Source organism: Anopheles moucheti, chromosome 2, assembly GCF_943734755.1.
Source record: "Anopheles moucheti chromosome 2, idAnoMoucSN_F20_07, whole genome shotgun sequence".
NCBI classification, from domain to species: domain Eukaryota; kingdom Metazoa; phylum Arthropoda; class Insecta; order Diptera; family Culicidae; genus Anopheles; species Anopheles moucheti.
In genome coordinates, this window is record NC_069140.1 from 26326913 (window position 1) to 26347020 (window position 20108).

At 45.1% G+C, this 20108-nt stretch overlaps 4 protein-coding genes across 9 annotated transcripts; 3 read left to right on the forward strand and 1 right to left on the reverse strand.

The window, feature by feature from the left end:
* Positions 1 to 338: 338 nt before the first annotated feature.
* LOC128298176 (39S ribosomal protein L55, mitochondrial) lies at positions 339 to 969 on the reverse strand. Its single transcript, XM_053033917.1, has 2 exons — positions 700 to 969; positions 339 to 617 (listed from the first exon to the last, which is right to left on the reverse strand). Exons 1-2 carry the CDS (start codon positions 892 to 894, stop codon positions 471 to 473), a joined length of 342 nt encoding a protein of 113 aa, XP_052889877.1. The 5' UTR covers positions 895 to 969; the 3' UTR covers positions 339 to 470.
* Positions 970 to 1720: 751 nt separating this feature from the next.
* Positions 1721 to 3045, forward strand: LOC128299451 (uncharacterized). The gene is made up of 3 exons (XM_053035425.1): positions 1721 to 1970; positions 2048 to 2916; positions 2992 to 3045. The coding sequence occupies exons 1-3, from the start codon at positions 1721 to 1723 to the stop codon at positions 3043 to 3045; spliced, it is 1173 nt and encodes a 390-aa protein (XP_052891385.1).
* Positions 3046 to 3615: 570 nt separating this feature from the next.
* LOC128310325 (cystinosin homolog) lies at positions 3616 to 12736 on the forward strand. Of its 6 annotated transcripts, none has more exons than XM_053046939.1 (5): positions 3616 to 4106; positions 10584 to 11342; positions 11420 to 11708; positions 11783 to 11885; positions 12368 to 12736. In XM_053046939.1, exons 1-5 carry the CDS (start codon positions 4104 to 4106, stop codon positions 12456 to 12458), a joined length of 1245 nt encoding a protein of 414 aa, XP_052902899.1. In that variant the 5' UTR covers positions 3616 to 4103; the 3' UTR covers positions 12459 to 12736. The 6 variants fall into 6 exon arrangements, 5 of the variants coding, with proteins under 5 accessions (XP_052902899.1, XP_052902900.1, XP_052902901.1 ...); XM_053046940.1 differs by lacking the exon at positions 3616 to 4106 and adding an exon at positions 6760 to 6888; XM_053046941.1 differs by lacking the exon at positions 3616 to 4106 and adding an exon at positions 9575 to 9620.
* An 86-nt stretch (positions 12737 to 12822) lies between these two features.
* On the forward strand, positions 12823 to 14387 carry LOC128297664 (cystinosin homolog). The gene is made up of 4 exons (XM_053033346.1): positions 12823 to 12889; positions 12952 to 13917; positions 13993 to 14095; positions 14179 to 14387. The coding sequence occupies exons 1-4, from the start codon at positions 12823 to 12825 to the stop codon at positions 14264 to 14266; spliced, it is 1224 nt and encodes a 407-aa protein (XP_052889306.1). The 3' UTR covers positions 14267 to 14387.
* Positions 14388 to 20108: the final 5721 nt, after the last annotated feature.

A 20108-nucleotide genomic window follows, 5' to 3' on the forward strand; every position in this document is an offset into this window, starting at 1 on the left:
TCCCTATTTTCCCGTCCAGTTACATTGCGCAAATAGGATCTTCGAAAACACTACATCTTTTGCGCTATGCTGTATATAGTGTATGCAAGTGACCCCAGATTTGAGCAAAACGTGTCGCACCAGGCTGCCTCTGTAGGTGTTGTCTGTGCCAACAAGCCGATCGAACTCTTCCAATTTCGTCCTGCTATCCAGCGGTTGCAAACGGCACAATCTACGTTTTAAATGGTCCTAGTTCTGCGTTCAAAAAGCCAACCGGGGAAAGAAGCTCCTTGGAAGTGACAGTTAGCACCGGGGACGGCAAAGCAAACGGCGCAATCTACGTCGTGGATGTTCCAGCAATCGCTCCAGATTTTAACAATCTTTATGATTGACTTTATTAGCAATCATATTTTGGTTTCGTTCCTACAATGTTCTGTTTCCTAATTACAAGCTACCCACCTAACATCATCAAATCCTACCCAGAAAAATCCTCATTTCTTCTTCAGATACTTCAAGTATTTGTTTGCATTGAACGTGTCCTCTACATCATCGTCAATACGGATCTTTTGCTTAGGTTTACGCTTTTCGATGCGTGCTTTCCTTTCTGCTTCCGATAGCTGGCTCAGATCAAGCGGGAGCTAAAACAGAAAACAAAGCAATTAATCAAGCATACCACAGAGCTCTTGTTTTACCTCTGGATATCATTAACACGATACATACTTTGATTATCTTTCTTGGCTCGTGATAGCTGAGGTTGATTGTGGATCCATTTGGCAGCACCATCAGGGTGGGATACCGTCGGGCATAAATGCTACGGTGCACCTTCACAATGGCGGAAGTGTTAGATGACACGCCGCGTATGAAGCTGATATTTAAACTAGCTGCAATACCACTAAATAGATTTGTAGAATGCATTGCTAAATGTATATCAGAACTAATTTAACAAAACACTCCGCTGCACCACGAGCAATTTTGTGTTGTTATTTTGATGAATTTTTTTCCGGTGCGGTTCTTGACAACCAACTGACAGTTGTGACACAAACAATAGACGCACGCGAGCGAAAACAACACACTGCTCGACATTTTGAAAGATGCACATAAAAATCGGTTAAATATTTGATGATTTGGTCATGCTACCATTCCATCTCATGGCATGCAAACACAGTGCTTATCGGGTTTTATGTAATCAAAATCATTGTTAATTACGTTCTTAAACATAATTGTTATTTTACGTAATAAATTAAGCAAGGGGCAATTTATTGAAAAGTGTAAGTATTAACGACAATCTCTTGCGTAACAACTATTATGTGAAATCCCAATTCTATAAGGTTTCGGGATGCCACTTCTAATTTTCTGTTTAACCAGATATGGTAGTTGTTCTATCTGATGAGAATCCGACGTTACTACTTCTGCATCACCGAGACGCTGCGAACAACTATAATCCCCACGAGTTATAAATAGTTAATGTATTGCTGTCCAGCTGACAAATTGTTTAATAATATCGACCTTATAGCTAACCGTGTATTGATCCAACAACACCCATCAATTTAGCACCGTTTGTAATATTTCTCTAATCAATCAACATAGAACGCTCAAGGTCCCGACATTTACCGAATGGGCGGCATTCAATAATTAATATCAATTGGTGATGCTCACTTTGCGTTAATCAAACGGGCATATGTTTTCCATAGCTAACCGTTCAGTTTGTTGCCATTCATTCAATTCGGTAGTGGGTTTTAGAATGGTCAACTCCGAAGCAACAATTATGTTTCAGCGTACCAAGCATAAAGCGTTTCTGGACCGTTTACGGTGGACGTTATGGGCGCAAAATCTGTTCGGCGTATCGTCACTAACCATCGACGGACAGGGAAGGATTGGATCGGGAAGTGTGGCACCGAAGCTGATTCTCATGGTGTTGGTATCGGGCATACTGGTGGCCACATGGTTAATTTATTACAACGACGAATCAGCATTGGTATGCAAATCTAATGGTAACGCGTCATAATGGATTATTCTTAATTCTGGTAGCAACCTATTTAGAAGTTTTTTTTCCGTTTCTTTACGCCAGCACTAAAAGTTGTTCTATTTTATTACTTCATCATCATTGAAACAGTAGTGACCATTACATTTAACGTAATAAGCGTCATTAAGATTGCCTGGCCTTCTTCGCAAAGATCGTTGGCGCAGTGTTGGGAGCAGCTGATAGCAAAGGTGAACGACATGCAAACCCTATACAATGGCAGCATCGAATCAAAACGATCGTTCCAACTCTTCTGGCTGTGGCTCTCCATATTGTCGATAACATACTGCATTTTTTTAACCTTTATGGTTATAACTTCAACGGTTGTGTTTATAGTACAAGCGAATCATTTTATTCTGTACGGGTTGCGTATATACGGGTACCTGTCGCATACGACATTATGCGCCTCGTTTGGGCTATTCGCAATGCTGTTGAGAAACGTGATTCTTGAGATGCAAAGAATGGCACGGCAAACTGTAAGTGAAACCCAGCTACGGTCTATGATTCAATTGTATCGACACATTCTTCAAATCGTGGAAAGCTTCTGCACTGTTTATGGTTGGGTTTTGTTGCTTATTTTCTTCGAACATTTCCTAATCCTGACGGATCGATTCTTTTTTGCGATACGCATGTACCGACTGCCGCAGGGATTTTCCATGCAACAAGTCTTGTCCATGTTGTCGTCCTGGGTGTTTCCGTTGGTTTTGAACGATATGTTGCTCATCGGTGCGTGCACAACAACGGAAAGGGCATTGCGTGAGTTTGAAAAACTACTGTGTGCCGCTGGAAAAACAACCCCTAATGACGAAAGTGACCTTATGCTCATGCTCACCAGCTTCAGTCTGTATGTGGCTGAACAGAAACCAATGTTCCGGATCCTAAACTCACTCAACTTGAACTTTAACCTACTTTACGGGGTAAATATATAATAGAAAGCTGGGCAATTCGTCGGTACAGTTTATCAAAAGCCATTCGCTATGTTTCCATTTCAGACCGGCGGGATAATTGCAACCTATTTGACCGTGTTTCTTCAATTCGATGGTTAGGATACATTCTCAATCAAATGTGTTATTGGCAATGGATAGTGATTTAGTGCAAAACTGCTCAGGATCTCTTTGCGCACGATAATAAAAACGATCTTCATCCGTGGTAAACAACAGGCAGAAGTATTGCAATCGCACCTTGAGAATTATGAACTACTCGAATGCTGCATTCTGCTCGAAAAACACATGGGGCGAAAAAGGGGGCCAAAGAATGAGCAGCTGTCAAAAAACCGATACCGAAAACAAACAACATTCCGGAACGAACAAAAATACAATAATCGGACAGAGTGTATTTTTATTAATTAGTTTTGTTTAAAAGATGGGAACAATTCTGTGCGTGCCATTGTAGTTTACCCGTACCTTTAGCTTAACATATAAAAAAACACTTAAGCGCATAATTAACGATGGCTGTTTTAAGGACTGGTAAGTGCAAAACATTTCTGAAAACATTCACCTCTACCTGTACACGATCGTCAACCTTTCTTTCTTATCAGCAGTTTTAGCCGGTGTAGTGCATGCCACACTTAACACAATTAGCGTTTACACATTAATCATTTCTATTTCGTCATCAACGCGATGCGTGAGCCGCTGACTCACAACCATTCGGACAAACATGGGACCATTAGAATATCGCGTTCTGTCTAGTCATGCTTACAGCGAAGAAGTTTTCACTGATCATATGTGTACCCTTGCCGCGGGTGTAGGGCATTCACTGGGCATGGCACAAGAAGGATCTTCACCGGCACATGAAACGCGAAACACAACCGACTCGGATCGCGTGATTTATTTTTAGTCCCGGATGCTGCGCATGGGACTGCAAACCCCGTCGGTTGCAAAACCCACCAAACCGGCGCCACCGTCGATCGTTGTTAATCAGACTCGTAAATGTTGCGTATCTCTACGCGTGTTCCGTTGGCTGCAGCAATCGCTAGCAAATTGAATGATACCGTCTGCATGTGGAGACCGTGCGTCTTCGGTAAGGGATGTGCTGCCCGAACGTCGGTCGGTCATGGTTGGTGCAGTGAAGTGTTGGTGTGTGTTAAATATCGGCAGCGATCTCAATGGTAAGTAACGTTGGTATCAATGAATCATATTGTTAAGCCATTTCACTTTTCTTTAACTTATTTTGTTTCCTACGTGGGGGGGTCCGTGCAGCTTACCCAGCACCGTTTACGAAACTGGGGGTAGTATTTAGATTAGATAAAGTTCGATCTTCTGCGCGTCCATATCAGCGGTCCACTTGGTTGGTGTTGGTTTTGTTTTGACTGTTACGTTTTAATTTTGCTGCTCGTTAAAAGCCTTTCTGCTACATGGACAAACACCTTGAACGCTGTCTTGTTCGCTACTCTGCCCCAAAATCACTAGACTCTATCGGTATGTTCGTCGCCAGATCCGATCGAGTGTGCTGTATCGATAACATTGAATCTAGCCGACAGTTGTCTTGAAGTTTTTTTTTTAAAGTTGCTTTTGTTATACCGTAACCCGCTCAAAGGCAAACTCTGGTACCGCAGCGCCCATCACGAGGTGCAAAACGTTGGAAACATTTCCGAAGTCGCTGAAAAGATACCGCCCGCGTACGACACATCGATGTTCGAGTTCGATAGTGTTTCGGTAGCGCTGAGTAGAGTGCCACGCACCAACGTGGAAACGGGAAGCACCCAGCATCACCAACCGAGGCAGAAGTTGAATAATTGGAAGGTAACAAAAAGACACATTCATCGCACGAGATGCAATGGTGCGTTTGTTTGTATTACTAATTACGTAAAGCTTTGAAACGGTGCTACACCAGAGGTGAGCACATTAGCAACGAAATCGCGAATACCCTGACGCGGTCTCCACACCCAAGCGCGGCCCTATCGAGGTGAAAGATTTACCCAAACCCATCCCGTCGATGTTGCTGATCAGAATGGGAGCAATGAAACGCGAGCTCTTGTTATTACAGCTGTGTACCATGTCGATGGGGAAGAACTGGTACGGGTGCGCGAGTTGTGTGCGGCACCACCAAGAGATGTCCGCTTAGTGCCACCGGAAATGTTACACTATCCGTATGAGTTCCGGTGAATGTAGTAAAGAAAGCAACCAGCCGTGCACACATCGGCATAAATTGTTTATTTAATTTTTGCATTTTTTTAGTGCATAGCAGTGCAATTTATCATTAGAGTTGTTAGACCGTTATCGACTGCCAAAAACAAAAACAACCATCCTCATCCTGTCTCTGCGAGCGGTGGTTTGGTGAAGTGTGTCATAAAAGTAGGTGCTGATAGGGTTGAAAATCATTCCGTGCGATCGAAGTGATAAAAAAAATGTAACCAGATCGGATCAGACGATCGTGAGTGTCTGACGCAATGTTGATGTTAAAATCGGCATAATGAACTCTATTTGTGGCACACAGGACGGGTTTTTCGTAAGGTTTTTTCCTACCTAAAGTGAGCAGTTCTTAGCACTTTGTTCTCTTTTTAGGATTTCAATTCCACGGAAGAATGCAACATAATGTTCACTATTTTGCATCATTCGAAACTGGCAGCTTGCGACCTACTTAAGCGGCATGACGAATGGGGAAAAACTGTGGCGGAAAATACACAATATTTGCTCAATCTTAACCACCGATCGTTGCAAAACAATTGCGTCAGGAGAAGGGATGGAATTTTGCAATAACGTCCTCGCACGTCAAACCATGGAATTGGAAGCTCCGGAACATGTGCCGTGTGGCCCGTGTTAATTTACTAATGCCAATCCGTTGTACAAGAGCACTTTGTAAGATTAGAGCCTTAAGTGTTGTAAATCATTCGCGACGGTATCTAATCGTTGGGCGAGGGTGGTACGTTCACCCACAGCAAACCAGCCCTCCTCCACCCACGATCATCAATATCTAGAACAATTGACAATAAATGTCCCTCATTGTCAGGCAAATTGCCTCGTAGGATATGATATGTATTGTGTAACTTGATAAGAGTTGCCAACACTGGTTGCTCGTGCCGTCGTAGAGATTTAGACGAGTGACACAGCAGAATTGGAACTTCTGGTGTATTATGACTTATGACGAGGGGTTTGCAATTGCAATACAATCGATGGCGTTAGCGTAAAATCCACTTAAATGATCCCGGGAGGGATCCGTAAAGTCCGGCACTGATGTCTAAATCAGTTCAAACCTAATAATCCTATTACACCGTTTCTGCGTAGTGTGTACCAAAAGGGACTGATGAAATTGATATCCCAAACGGTCAATAACCATCAGTTCTGGTCGGTTTTTTTTTTCGTCTGTGTGTATGCTATGTTCCGGGTAGCATCGTGCTCCTTTCGACCAGTGTGCAACTCTTGGAAACATGCCATCCGTTGGAGGGTACCGGCACAAAGTTGAGCCCAATTGTGAACGAACCCGATTGCCGGTCACACTAATTGACCACGCACGCATACACACACACAAACACACGGATAGGGAGAGCAAAGCGTAATTATCGACCGGGACAGATCAATGATGATGGATGGACGCAAAGCGGACGCAAAAGTGTGCGCGCGGGCATACATACACACACACACTCAGGCAGTGGTCGATCCGATAGTTATCATACATTCCCCCACCCCCTTCTCGTGGTGTGCCCACAGGGCAGCTGTGTGCGTTCGCAATGATGTAAAGTGTGCGCATGGTGTCGTTTTCGCGTCCGGGTATTTAAAGCGCACAGTTGGCAAGCGGTTTTCGCATTCCGCTGTGTGGTTTCGTACCGAGCAAAGTGCGTCCGTGTAATAAAAAGGTGATCGGTGATCGGTGTGCGCAAGTAGCACCACAGAGAAGCAGCAAAGACGTCGTGTTACGTTTGTTTTACTTTCGGGCGCATATCATAGAAGCAGGTTGGTATTTGGAAGGGGTAGTCGTAGAATATTGCCCCACGCTCCAGGAAGGTAGCCGGCGCACATTCACCGTAGCCCGGAAAGGAATTGGTGAAGTCAAGGTGGTTTGCCTGCGCTCTCTCGCTTTTGTGCGCCGTGTGTCTGGTTTTGTGGGTTAAGTTCAGGGATGACGGTGGACCCATTCAGAGGATGGACACAGATCACCGGTTCCGGTTTTTCGCCACGAGGCTACTTTGGCGCTGGGCATACGTATGTTCCATTTCCGAACCGCAGCGAGTTCTCGCGTTTGCCTTGCTGCGGCCCTTGCGGGCTCGATCGCCACGACGTGTTCAATGTCAGGTAAAAGCCTACGGAGCTGTTTGGTGGAATCGCTCACGAAATAGGGGGGTTTTGTTGCTAAGGGGCGCGGGGGATGGAAAGAGAGCGCGCGCGCGAGAGAGAAATCCCAAACACTACCGCCAGGGTCACGTCCGCTGCACCTGACCACCACCGCTGCGTTTTCACCATTCGTGTTCGAATATTATGCAACACGTGCTGCGTGGTGGGTTGGCCTCCGAGCGCACAGCGCACGAAGTGGATGAAGTTACAATCGGTCACTTAAAGGACCGCACGGTCAAAGGTATCCGATCCGTGTCGCGTCTCGAGATTGACTGTCGTCCATCGGTGTGGGAAGAGAGCAATCGGTGGTTAAGCACGGATCATCTCAACCCCTCAATGTGTCCGGTACGACGGCTATCGAGGGGGCTATTTTGAAGAGTCGATTGTATCCGGTCTCTGATAACATGTGGACGGGGTACTAAAGTGATAAGATTTTACTACAAGTCTCAAGTGGCGGGTGAGAGTAGTTCTTCCATAGCCTTTAACAGGCAGGAAATGAAAAGGTTTTATTACTCACCTGTGTCACCGGTGTTTGTGTGTAGTGCAGGTGAAAGAGACCCTAAAGATCGTAAGCTGCTACAATTCAACAAACAACAACACAACCCAAGTGTTGTGAATGGGGGGCCTTTTTGTTGTTGTTTGTTGCTCACGAACCGGGTTTGTCCGGGCCGGGGAGGGAGATGTCCATCACTAAGCTGCGGGAGCTGGGAATTCCTGCGATGCACCGCGAAGGTGTTGCAGGAACGATAGTGGACCGGTACCAACGAGGCACCCCAGTAACCAACGACCAGTGCAACTGTTAACACGCTCGCTACCGGCACGTGAGCATTTCTTCCGCTTTGATTAACATCCACTGTAAGACAAACTTGTACGTGTGTTTCGTTAATGTGTTTATTATCGGTTTATTTCGGCTCATTGCGGAAAGCCTCGGAGGTGTTTGTGGATATATATGTTTTTTTTTCGGGTGGCGCATACATAATTGGTGCAAACCGTTAGAACACCTCTACACCCCACACGGTCCGGGTGCTTTTTTTTTGTGTTTCCCCCTGCGTAAGCGACATACAAACCTACTTGTTGGCGTTTGCTTGCCGCGAAGATGCAAAGCACTGCAATTATTTGCGGTTATCGAACGATGTGTGCCCGCGTAAACATGGTTTGTTTGTGTGTTGTGCTTTCTTAAAGCAAATGAACGGAATTACCGGTTCAATTGAATGCCATGAAATTCGTGAGGTGCGACTAATCTTTTGAAACTAAAGCTACAAAGCCTTAGTGTTTGCTGTTTAAGGTTATTATTTAAAGAATTTTAATGCAATTGGATTATGTTTTTCTATGCTTTGCGTATTAGTAGTAGAATTGTTTGAATTGCAAACAACAATCCATCCAAGTCCCAGTGTATGAAATTGCATACGCAAGAGTGTTCTTTTTTTAAAAAGCTATATTTATTGAACTATAATATCCAGCTTGTTTTTAATGGTATCAGATGATAATTTAAGAGTGTCTTTAGTGCCAAGAACACTTCACGGGTTAATTTGGCTATTTTATGTAAGTGTTTTGTATTGTTAAAGTCGAACGATCATCCAAAATTGCAAAAAACTCTAATTTAACTTATTCTAAAATTAAATTAAAATTAGAATTAAAAAAAATATTTTATACATTAAAAATTGAAAATTTCAAAATTCAGACTTGGAAGTTCTGAATTGAAGCATCTACTTCCGAAATATGTAACAATTTTGGACTCCAATCATTTTGACCGGAATGCCGGAGGTGGGTTTTGTAAACTCTTGATCTTCACTGTGCTCCTCACTGTGCTCTTCACTGTGCAAAGGCCTGTTTAAACGTCAACATTTCTCTTATTACTTTAATTTACTATTAAAAAATACCTTTCTTCTTGCCTCTACGTGTTTATTCTTTCCCTAATCGAATTAAGTACCTCAAGATTATCGGCTCGCCATGCACTTGACGCAGGTGAAGTGCAGAGCTTTTATATGCGTACTTTGATCGGCGCCGGTTCGGTACTTATCCCTTCCCAGCACCAGATTCTGGGGTTTTTCCAACCCATCAACTTGTTCCAAACACCACCGAAGTGTCCAGTCCAATGTTCAAGTGGTCGCTAGGCAAAAATGACAAGCAAAGCTTGCGAAAAAAAAAAAAAAACATCTGCATTGACCTGGAATGCTGTGAAGATGTAAGCAGGCCTTGAAAAGCTCCATCCAATCGTTTGGCACCATTGACAGAGCTTAATTGATTTGAATACGCCCAATTATTGTCACCTTATCAATAAGTCAAAATTAAAAAGTGAAGGCCAACACGATAAGCAGCGCGTATTATACAATATTTCGGACCATTTAATTTAGGTGCGTGTGCCGGCATTGACGTTAGTAGGCAAGCTACAGCCCACCACAAAACAACCGTTCCGAAAGGGTGTCCAAAAGGGGGAAGGGTGGTAGTGTAAAAGGTAGGTGACCTTTGCTGGCGCCGGTGGTTTCCTTCCGTTGTGTTGCGAGCCGGTTCGGTGGGTAAATCCCCCAATCCCGGCCTGTGGTGTGGTGAGAAATTCGCAAAACTTTTCGCCGCCCAGCTTTGCTTGTCAAGCCCGATTTTGTAACTGGCTGATAGGCTGAAGAGAAGCCAACACCAGCCACACCAGCCAAGCCATGTATGCAAAAGGGTAACACGGGGTGTGAAGTGTGTCTGCCGTCAAGTCAACGGTTACGTGGGGGAAAGGGGAGGTTGGCTCTTAGAGGGCAATCATAGTGTGGGAAGCACGACGCACAGGCAACTTTTACGCGTCCGTAGTACGTAGCAAAAACCAAAAAAAAAAAAACTAACAAAATATGAAATAAATATTCCCCGTACGAAGCAATCAAGCTGTGTGGGGCTTTACCCGCCGATCAGGCCTCTTTGCGGTCTTGGCGATGGCGACGAGTGGTTTCGGTTTGGGAGCCGTATGGAGCCGCAACCGAATAACGTCAACTTTCGCCATCTGCCATGGGTGCAAAACCGTGCGAAAGTGACGAGCCGCGCGAGCGTTATGAATATTCCGATGAGTTCCACGACGGTGCTGGTGGCGTGCGGTTTGATGCACGTGTCCCTACCATACGGTTGACTATCGGTGAAGGTAGGATTGATTAACCACCGGCTGTCTTTCACCGGTGCTGCTAGGTGCTAACGGTTAATGAATCCTTTACAAACGATTGCTCGTTTGACATATCGATGTCTGTGAAGCACTGTTTGGGCGAGGGCACAGCGAGAGAGATTGGATGTCATTGCATATCATTAGACATATTAACGGCAGCTTCGATGTTTGTTCCCCACAGGTTTGGCCAGCGCAGAACGCTTGCAACCATCGGCTGAAGATGACGAGAACAACGCACCCGATAACGGCTGGGATATTATGGCTGCTGCTGCTGGCGGCAGATCTTACCAACGCCCAAACATCCATCGGTGCCAGCGTCGTTCTCGATCCGCAAGATGTGACGGTGATCGTCGGCGAACGGCAACAGTTTTTCGCCAAGGTGCGCGGCGTACTATCGCAGGACGTTCGGCTTAATTTCTCCAACGATCACACCGATTTCGTCGAGGTGGTGCCAAGTTCGATTGTGATGAGCCCGGGCGATGGTGGCTTTATCGATCGGGTGTACGAAATCGATCTCGTCGGATTATCGCCCGGTCAGTTCGATCTGGAAGCGTCAGTCGTACCGACCGGTCTGATCGACGATGCGGCCGCATTCATTCGCGTCACCGTCGCCAACTCGCAGCCCATCATTGTGATCTCGAGCGTGATTGGGTGGATCTATTTCGCCGCCTGGACCGTTTCCTTCTGGCCCCAGATGATCATCAACTACCGGCGACAGAGTGTGGTGGGCCTTTCGTTCGACTTTCTTACGCTGAATCTCGTCGGCCATTCGGTGTATGCCGCGTTCAACTGTGCGCTGTACTGGAGCGGCTACATCGAGCAGGAGTATCTCGATCGTAACCCGCGCGGGCTCAATCCGGTACTTACGAATGATGTCGCGTTTTCGATACACGCCACCATCGCCACGCTGCTCACAGTGGCACAGTGTTTCATCTACGAGGTAAGGATGGAGTGGAATATGTGGCGAATGGAAGGGAATGTTTTATCTAACCGTTGGGTGTGCATTGTTATTGACAGCGTGGCGAACAAAAGGTGTCCCGAATTGCGTGGGGAATTCTCGTGATCTTCGTGATCGTCATCATCGTGGCGGGTATTCTCGTCGGTACGGAAACCTTCCACTGGCTAGACTTTCTGTATGTGCTGAGCTACATTAAACTGTCGGTGACGCTGATCAAATATGTACCGCAGGCGGTACTGAACTTCCGGCGCAAGAGCACTGTTGGCTGGAGCATAGAGAACGTGCTGCTGGACTTTACCGGCGGTATGCTTAGCATGCTGCAGATGTTGCTGAATGGATACAACTATGGTAAGCAGACAACATGACGATTAACGGAGGGGTTTTTAAAATTTCAAATTAATAATTAAATTGTTATTTTTCAGATGATTGGGCCTCCATTTTCGGTGATCCGACCAAGTTTGGGCTTGGATTGTTCTCAGTGCTATTCGACATTCTGTTTATAGTTCAGCATTACATCCTCTACAGGTATGGGTGTGGGTTCGTCTACTGTTCGATCGTACATACTGTTGCTATTATATTTCTCTACCCCTCCAATAATACCCAGACACAGCTCCGATGCTGTTGGAGAAATGCTACACATTACCCAAAAAAACATAACACAACATTCCTTCTTTACAGAACACCGAAAAAACGGATCGATCCTATCGAATCGAATCTAGAAACATTGCTCAAACAACCGCATGTTATTACCAGCACTGATACAGAATAGTCTAACACGCCAATAACACACCAAACACCAAAAACCTGTTACAGCACAGTACAGGAGCGCGTTTACACGGAACAATTATACACTACTCACCCAGCATGAAATACAAGTAAAAACACTAAACAAACCGTACGGTTCGTCGGCTTATACGCATGTTCGATTAACCTTGACCGTAACTTCTTGTTACCAAAATGGGTATTTGTTTACATAAATACTTACAGACAATTGTTGTATTTTGCAGAAATCGTGCGGATGCTAAAACACTACAAGAAGACTCCACGACGACTAATACCACCGTCAGCAATGGAGGCAGCAAGGATAGCCTTCCATAGTTGTAGTACGTTTTGTGTAACGAGGAAACATTAGCATAAGCAATCTTAAGGCATCTACGGCTACGATTAAGTACATCTAGTTGTAACGCATTTCCCCCATTTTGCTTCGAGTGCGCCTCATCCGCCATAGGTGATACGTTAGGATTAATTCCACTTTACGGCGTAAAGTATACTGATGTCACTTTGGTGTACACATATGATTGGAGTGATTCTGTAGCATAATTTAAACATAGTTTGAACGTTTAACAATAAAGGCAAAGATCAAAGTGAAGGTGTAGCATGAACCAAAAAGCAATGTACATTTAATTCTTGTGTAATATTTTTTTAAAAAATGAATACTTATAGGATTTTTGTAATAAGATAAATGAATTATTTCTTAATGGTTTGTTCTATTTTTACAGCACTATGGATTTTGGGATCGATATTAATTGGTAAGATAATATTTGGGAGTTTTAATTTCATATTTTAATAATTATCAAACCTCCTATTTCAGTATCGACAGTGGCTCAGAGCAACAAAACTCAACTGCACTTGCAAATTGGACCACAAGATACGACTGTTATTGTAGGCGATAGTAAAAATGTAACGCTACGGCTACACGGACCCCTATCCGTGCGAGTAACCGTCAACTTTACCCAAACGAATGTCACTGACGGCATGGACTATGTGCAACTGACGCCCGATACGATCGAATTCGATCCTCCCACACCGAACTTTGTCGATCGTTCCGAGCGAGTGACACTGCGCGGACTGCGGGCAGGAATATTCGATCTGCTGGCACACCTATCGCCGTCTAGCGAACTCATCGATCTAAGCCAAGCGTTCGTGCGCGTAACCGTAGCCAAATCGTGGACCCTTATCAGCGTGTCGTCCGTGATCGGGTGGTGGTACTTCCTAGCCTGGACATGGTCATTCTGGCCGCAGATATGGGAAAATCGTACCCGTGCCAGCGTAGTGGGTCTTTCGTTCGATTATCTCGCGCTGAACCTGTTGGGTCACACGATGTATGCAGCGTTCAACTGTGCGTTGTTTTGGAACGGTTCCATACAGGAGGAGTATCTGCGGCGTAATCCAAGAGGGTTAATACCGGTGCTAGCGAACGATGTGGCCTTTTCGTTACATGCTACGTTCGCCACTGGGCTCATTATTGTGCAATGTTTCTTCTACGAGCGTGGCCAACAGAAAGTTTCCTACACGGCACGGGCGTTGATGGTTGTCTTTGCGCTGGTTGTACTGATATCGGGCGTATTGGTTGCGACCGGTACGTATCGTTGGTTGGATTTCTTCTACAACCTCAGCTACATCAAGCTCGCCGTAACGTTGGTGAAGTACATACCGCAAGCCGTACTAAACTATCGCCGCAAAAGCACCGTTGGTTGGAGCATTGGTAACGTACTGTTAGACTTTATCGGAGGATCCTTTAGCATGGTGCAAATGCTAATCAACGGGTACAATTATGGTAAGCAAAGTCGGGAGGCCATCGGACAAGCGGGGAATGATCGAGAACTGATGTGGGTGTTAATTTGTTTTGCAGACGATTGGGATTCCATTTTCGGGGATGGTGCCAAGTTTGGGTTAGGACTCTTCTCCGTTCTGTTTGATGTGCTGTTCATCGTGCAGCATTACATCTTGTACAGGTTGTTAATGTTTTCAGATACAAAAAACCCGTAATTTTCTACAATTGTAGTTCTCATGCTGTACTTTGCTGCCTGTATTTTAGAAACTCCAACTATATTGAACTACAAGGTGAAAGTTACCCCGGTCCCGGGAGTGTTACTACCGCTCCCAGACAGAGTGTTTCTACTTAAGCAACAGTCAAGCCTGCAGTGTTGCTCGCGCGTGCACTAAATGGACTGGAATTACCAAGAAACTAGCTGATCATTTGCTAGCCATATTGATATATTCGAAAGACTTACTACAATGAATAAATTTTACATGTAGAGGCTAACCATTTCGGTTTATTTTTAATATGACGTTGGCTTTATTCATGTCACACAACTGGTAAGTAAATATGTATAACCAATTTGGTTATTTGCTGCGCTCTTTCGCGCTATCCTGAGAGAGCCGCGTCACCGTTTCCTTCTCCGTTTTGCTCGCTCTCTCTCTCAGTCTGACCTAAACTTGATGTTGACCCTTAACAGATGGTATTATGCAAAGTGCCGGCTTCGACATCTGGAACTAGATTTTCTAACGGTTAGTTCCTTGGCGTCGCGGGTGATTAACCGTTCATCGGATGTGGTGGCGGCGGTGTGGAAACTGTACACTCGACTGAAACCTGAAAGCTTAAGGATTGAAATGAGGATCAATGCTACGAAGACAAAATGCCTGTGTTACCTGACCGTGATAGAGTCTTTCTGGGGTGCAGGATATTAGTTGTCGGCAACGATGTCGAGGTAGTAGAGCAGTACAATCGTAACTTCGGACAACAACTTTTGTCTACGAGGCTTAGACAAGTACAGCATGCTCGTAGGATGGATTTTACTATCAGCACGTCTTGGCCTGTTACAGATGTTCTTTATGTACAGATATATCAACGCCCGCATTCCATTTCTAATTTGATCTACCTGGCCTCCTCTATCCATGTTCAAGTTTTAAGGACTTCAGAGGCTCGGTCAGTCAGTGTCATTAATACGACATGATCAGTACACTGGAGCTTGACGAGTCTAATTCATTGTACGATATTGAGCTGATGGAAACAGCTCCTAGAGTTCGTCGTTGTAACGGGTCCTCTTTGTCTTTCCACACATAAGAGGCCAAGTATCCTTCTGCGCATCTTCCTATAGAACGCATTTTTTATCAGTTTTGATATAAACCATGTGTCAGAGTAGTGGAAGCAGTGGAATTATATAAGTTCTATATAGTCCCAGATTCAAGATTCAGTTCTATATAGTCCCAGAATGTTTTCAGATACTGTTGCGTACGCAGGCTGCGTCGCACGACTTTGACACTCCTGGCTGTCGCTTCATGCGATAGCCCGTGGATGGGATCGTGTCGGCGGTGACGTACGCCGACGACAAAGGCTGCCAAAGCAGCAGGGTCATCGTCCCGGGATGGTCCCGGTGACGCTCCCAGGGGGGTCGGTTTTGAACCATACAGGTACGATCACGTACCTGTCTCGCGATACCAAATGTAATCGTTTTTATAATATACTATCACCATAAGTTTTAAATGTGAAACGTTTACGTCCTGTGTGTGCGGGTGTAAAAGAGTCCGAAATCGTTCCCCACACGCGGACGTAACAGATCCAAAAAAAAAACCCATAATTTTCTACAATTGTAGTTCTCATGCTGTACTTTGCTGTCTGTATTTTAGAAACTCCAACTACATTGAACTACAAGGTGAAAGTTACCCCGGTCCCGGGAGTGTTACTACTAAAGTGTTTCTACTTAAGCAACGGTCAAGCTTGCAGTGTTGCTCGTGCGTGCACTAAATGGACTAGAATTACCAAGGAACTAGCTGATCATTTCCTAACCAATTATACCAATAAATGTATAACCAATTTGGGCTCATTAACATTGAAAGGAATGGAGAGATTCATTTCCGCTTCCTGGGGTTATTGCTACTACACTGTAGGATGGTATTATGCAAAGTACCGGCTTCGACATCTGGAACAAGGTTTTCTCCCGGTTAGTTCCTTGGCGGCACGGGTAACATCGATATCATCGGATGTGGTGGCGGCGGTGTGGAAACTGAACAATCGACTGAAACCTGAAAGCTTAAGGATTGAATTAAGGATCAGTGCTACGAGGACAAAATGCCTGTGTTACCTGACCGTGATAGAGCCTTTCTGGGGTGCAGGATATTAGTTGTCGGCAACGATGTCGAGGTAGTAGAGCAGTACAATCGTAACTTCGGACAACAACCTTTGTCTATGAGGGTTAGACAAGTACAGCGTTCTCGTAGGATAGATCTTACTATCAGCACGTCTTGGCCTGTTGCAGAACTTCTTTATGTACAGATATATCAACGTCCGCATTCCATTTCAATTTTGATCTACCTGGCCTCCTCTATCCATGTTCAAGTTTTAAGGACTTCAGAGGCTCGGTCAGTCAGTGTCATTAATACGACATGATCAGTACACTGGAGCTTGACGAGTCTAATTCATTGTACGATATTGAGCTGATGGAAACAGCTCCTAGAGTTCGTCGTTGTAACGGGTCCTCATTGTCTTTCCACACTTAAGCGGCCAAGTATCGTTCTGCGCATCTTCCTATAGAACGCATTTTTTTATCAGTTTTGATATAAACCATGTGTCAGAGTAGTGGAAGTAGTGGAATTATATAAGTTCTATATAGTCCCAGATTCAAGATCCAGTTCTATATAGTCCCAGAATGTTTTCAGATACTGTTGCGTATGCGGGCTGCTTCGCACGACTTCGACACTCCTGGCTGTCGCTTCATGCGATAGCCTGTGGCTGGGATCGTGTCGGCGGTGACGTACGCCGACGACGAAGGCTGCCAAAGCAGCAGGGTCATCGTCCCGGGATGGTCCCGGTGACGCTCCCAGGGGGGTCGGTTTTGAACCATACCATAGGTACGATCACGTACCTGTCTCGCGATACCAAATGTAATCGTTTTTATAATATACTATCACCATAAGTTTTAAATGTGAAACGTTTACGTCCTGTGTGTGCGGGTGTAAAAGAGTCCGAAATCGTTCCCCACACGCGGACGTAACAGATCCAAAAAAAACCCCATAATTTTCTACAATTGTAATTCTTATGCTGTACTTTGCTGCCTGTATTTTAGAAACTCCAACTACATTGAACTACAAGGTGAAAGTTACCCCGGTCCCGGGAGTGTTACTACTAGAGTGTTTCTACTTAAGCAAGAGTCAAGCTTGCAGTGTTGCTCGTGCGTGCACTAAATGGACTAGAATTACCAAGGAAATAGCTGATCATTTCCTAACCAATTATACCAATAAATGTATAACCAATTTGGGCTCATTAACATTCAAAGGAATAGGGAAATTCATTTCCGCATCCACGGGTTATTGCTACTACACTGTAGGATGGTATTATGCAAAGTACCGGCTTCGACATCTGGAACAAGGTTTTCTCCCGGTTAGTTCCTTGGCGGCACGGGTAACATCGATATCATCGGATGTGGTGGCGGCGGTGTGGAAACTGAACAATCGACTGAAACCTGAAAGCTTAAGGATTGAATTGAGGATCAGTGCTACGAAGACAAAATACCTGTGTTACCTGACCGTGATAGAACCTTTCTGGGGTTCATATCAGTTGTTTGCAACGATGTCGAGGTAGTAGAGCAGTACAATCATAACTTCAGACAACAACTTTTGTCTACGAGTCCTAGCGATCTCGTTGGATGGATCTTACTATCGGCACGTCTTGGCCTGTTGCAGGAGTTCTTTATGTACAGATATATCAACGCAATTTTTATGGACTTTAGGAACTGGGTCAGTCAGTGTAATTAATACGACATGATCAGTACATTGGAGTCTAATTCACTGTACGAGTCTAATTCACTGTACGCTATTGAGCTCATGGAAACTGTTTATTGTCTTTCCACACATAAGAGGCTCATTATCCTTCTGCGCATCTTCCTATAGAACGCATTTTTTTGTCAGTTTTGATATAGACCTTGTGTCAGAGACATATGTGAGTACTGGAATTATATAAGTTCCATATAGTCCCAGCTTCGTTCGTCGCGAAAGGTGTTCCGAGTAAAGAAGATTTATCAAATTGTCCGGTTATCAGCCAGCACCCTAGCACGTATCTCAACACCCAAGGTGTTCTCGGCGCTGACTTTACACCCAACATTTATCTATGTTCAAACGATAAATCTATACAGGACGACTTCAAAGTTACGAGTATCTAGCTGTACATAACCTCCTGTGCTAAACCTGGTGGAAATTGAGAAAAGAGCAGCCTTGGTTCGAGTTTCCTGGAAACGGATTGGTGTTCTGACCATGTCAACAAGGCGTGCACAACTATCAAGAAGAAGAAAAATGCATTTGCAATACCATTTTCTTATTTGATATGAACTGTAGAACTGTTTAGCGTTGTTTAAAATAACTGTTTAATCCGTGTTGTAAAATTTGCACATAGTAAATGAAACATTTAAATTTTGACCAAATTTTGTGATTTTATTCCCACTTTCCAATCGCCATCGCGTAGAATTGAAAAAAAAACGATGAGTGACCGCTCCCAGCAAGGGCAAGCGTTCATCCCAAGAGAGAACCCAAAAGTTCACTCGAAATGTCTTCGAATGCCGGTTGGGTAAGTTCTCTCTTGACTCTCAAAGCGTACGGATGTGCGTCTCGTCGTCGTCGTCGTCGCGAGTCCACGGAAAGTAGTCGCGGTCAGACTAATCGGTTGTTTAACAAGTGGAAGTTTCACGGAAGGCTAATCTGCACACATTGGGCCACAACAATTAGAGGCAAAACAACAGGTGCACAGCTTTGGGCCGATTTTGTTCGACAACCCCCTCCCCCGTCATCGATCTGTGGTGTGTTGGATGGAAGCTGGTCGTTGAACCACCCCATCACCTTGCTCCACACAACGGGTAACCACACACACAGGCATACCATCGCGGTAATTCATTCATTCGACATTCCGTCTGTCCTGGCCGCTGATACTTCCGGATCAGGACATCAGGTTCCGCGGGTCCCATTGTTCGTATGGCAGGAGGGTGATTAGACGAAGAAAAAACCCACCCCGTATCACGCAAGTGAAGTGAAAAGAGTGAAAATAGGGAAAACAAGCGAACGCAAGAGTGTCGTTTCGGGGTCACTTCCGCGGTTGCTCTGCACTCCAGCAGCACCTTTTATTATTTATCTTTTTGTCCACTGGACTTGTTCGCCTCCGCTCGCTGTGTGTCAGTCAGTGTCGGGTCAGTGTGTTGTGTGTGTGCGTGTGTTGAGCGCAAGAGTGTGCGCGATCTTGCTCATCTCAGTGACGCGTGCGTACGTACGTACCGGGCCCCCGTATGGTGGTGTGCGTGCGTATGCGCTGCTAGTGCGATGTGTGCGCGTGTGTGTGAGGTGCGGTGCGCTTGAATGGAAAGCAAAGCAAACCCAAAGAGTCAGTGTGTAGGACGAGCCAACACGGCGTTTCATTAATACAAGCGCGCGACATGCCAAGCAGCGAACGAAGGCGAGCGAACGTATCTTTGCGAGGCGCGCAATCGAAAGCGAAAAAGCAGTGAATTCGACACCGACAAAGTGTGTGCTACCTGGCAAGGTTCTTTAATTGTGGTGTTGCCCTATTGTTTGCCATCGTGAGGTGTCCAGTTTGTAGGATAGCAAATATTTGAAGCCAGCCGCCCTGCAGCCGTGCCGTGTGGATCTTCCGTGCTCGTTTTGGTTCTTCGGAGCTGGTAAAAGTAATGTGTGAGAGCAATCGAGAGTGTTAAACAATAGTGTGCCGAGTCGAAAATCCACGACACACAGTGTAGCCACACGCACACATACACACAGGTGGCAAAAAGTGTAGTGCGTGTGTGGGAGGGTTGTGACCAGTGCACGGAAAGGAATGCATTTCGCTTTTCTTCATTGGCGGCCGTCAGCAACATCGTCTTTCACGGACATCATCATCATTACCACACCCCTGTTGTTGTTGGCGCTTCTGGACGACAAGTAGACGACGACGGGTTGCTAGGATTGTTCATTGATTGGAGCAAAAGAGCT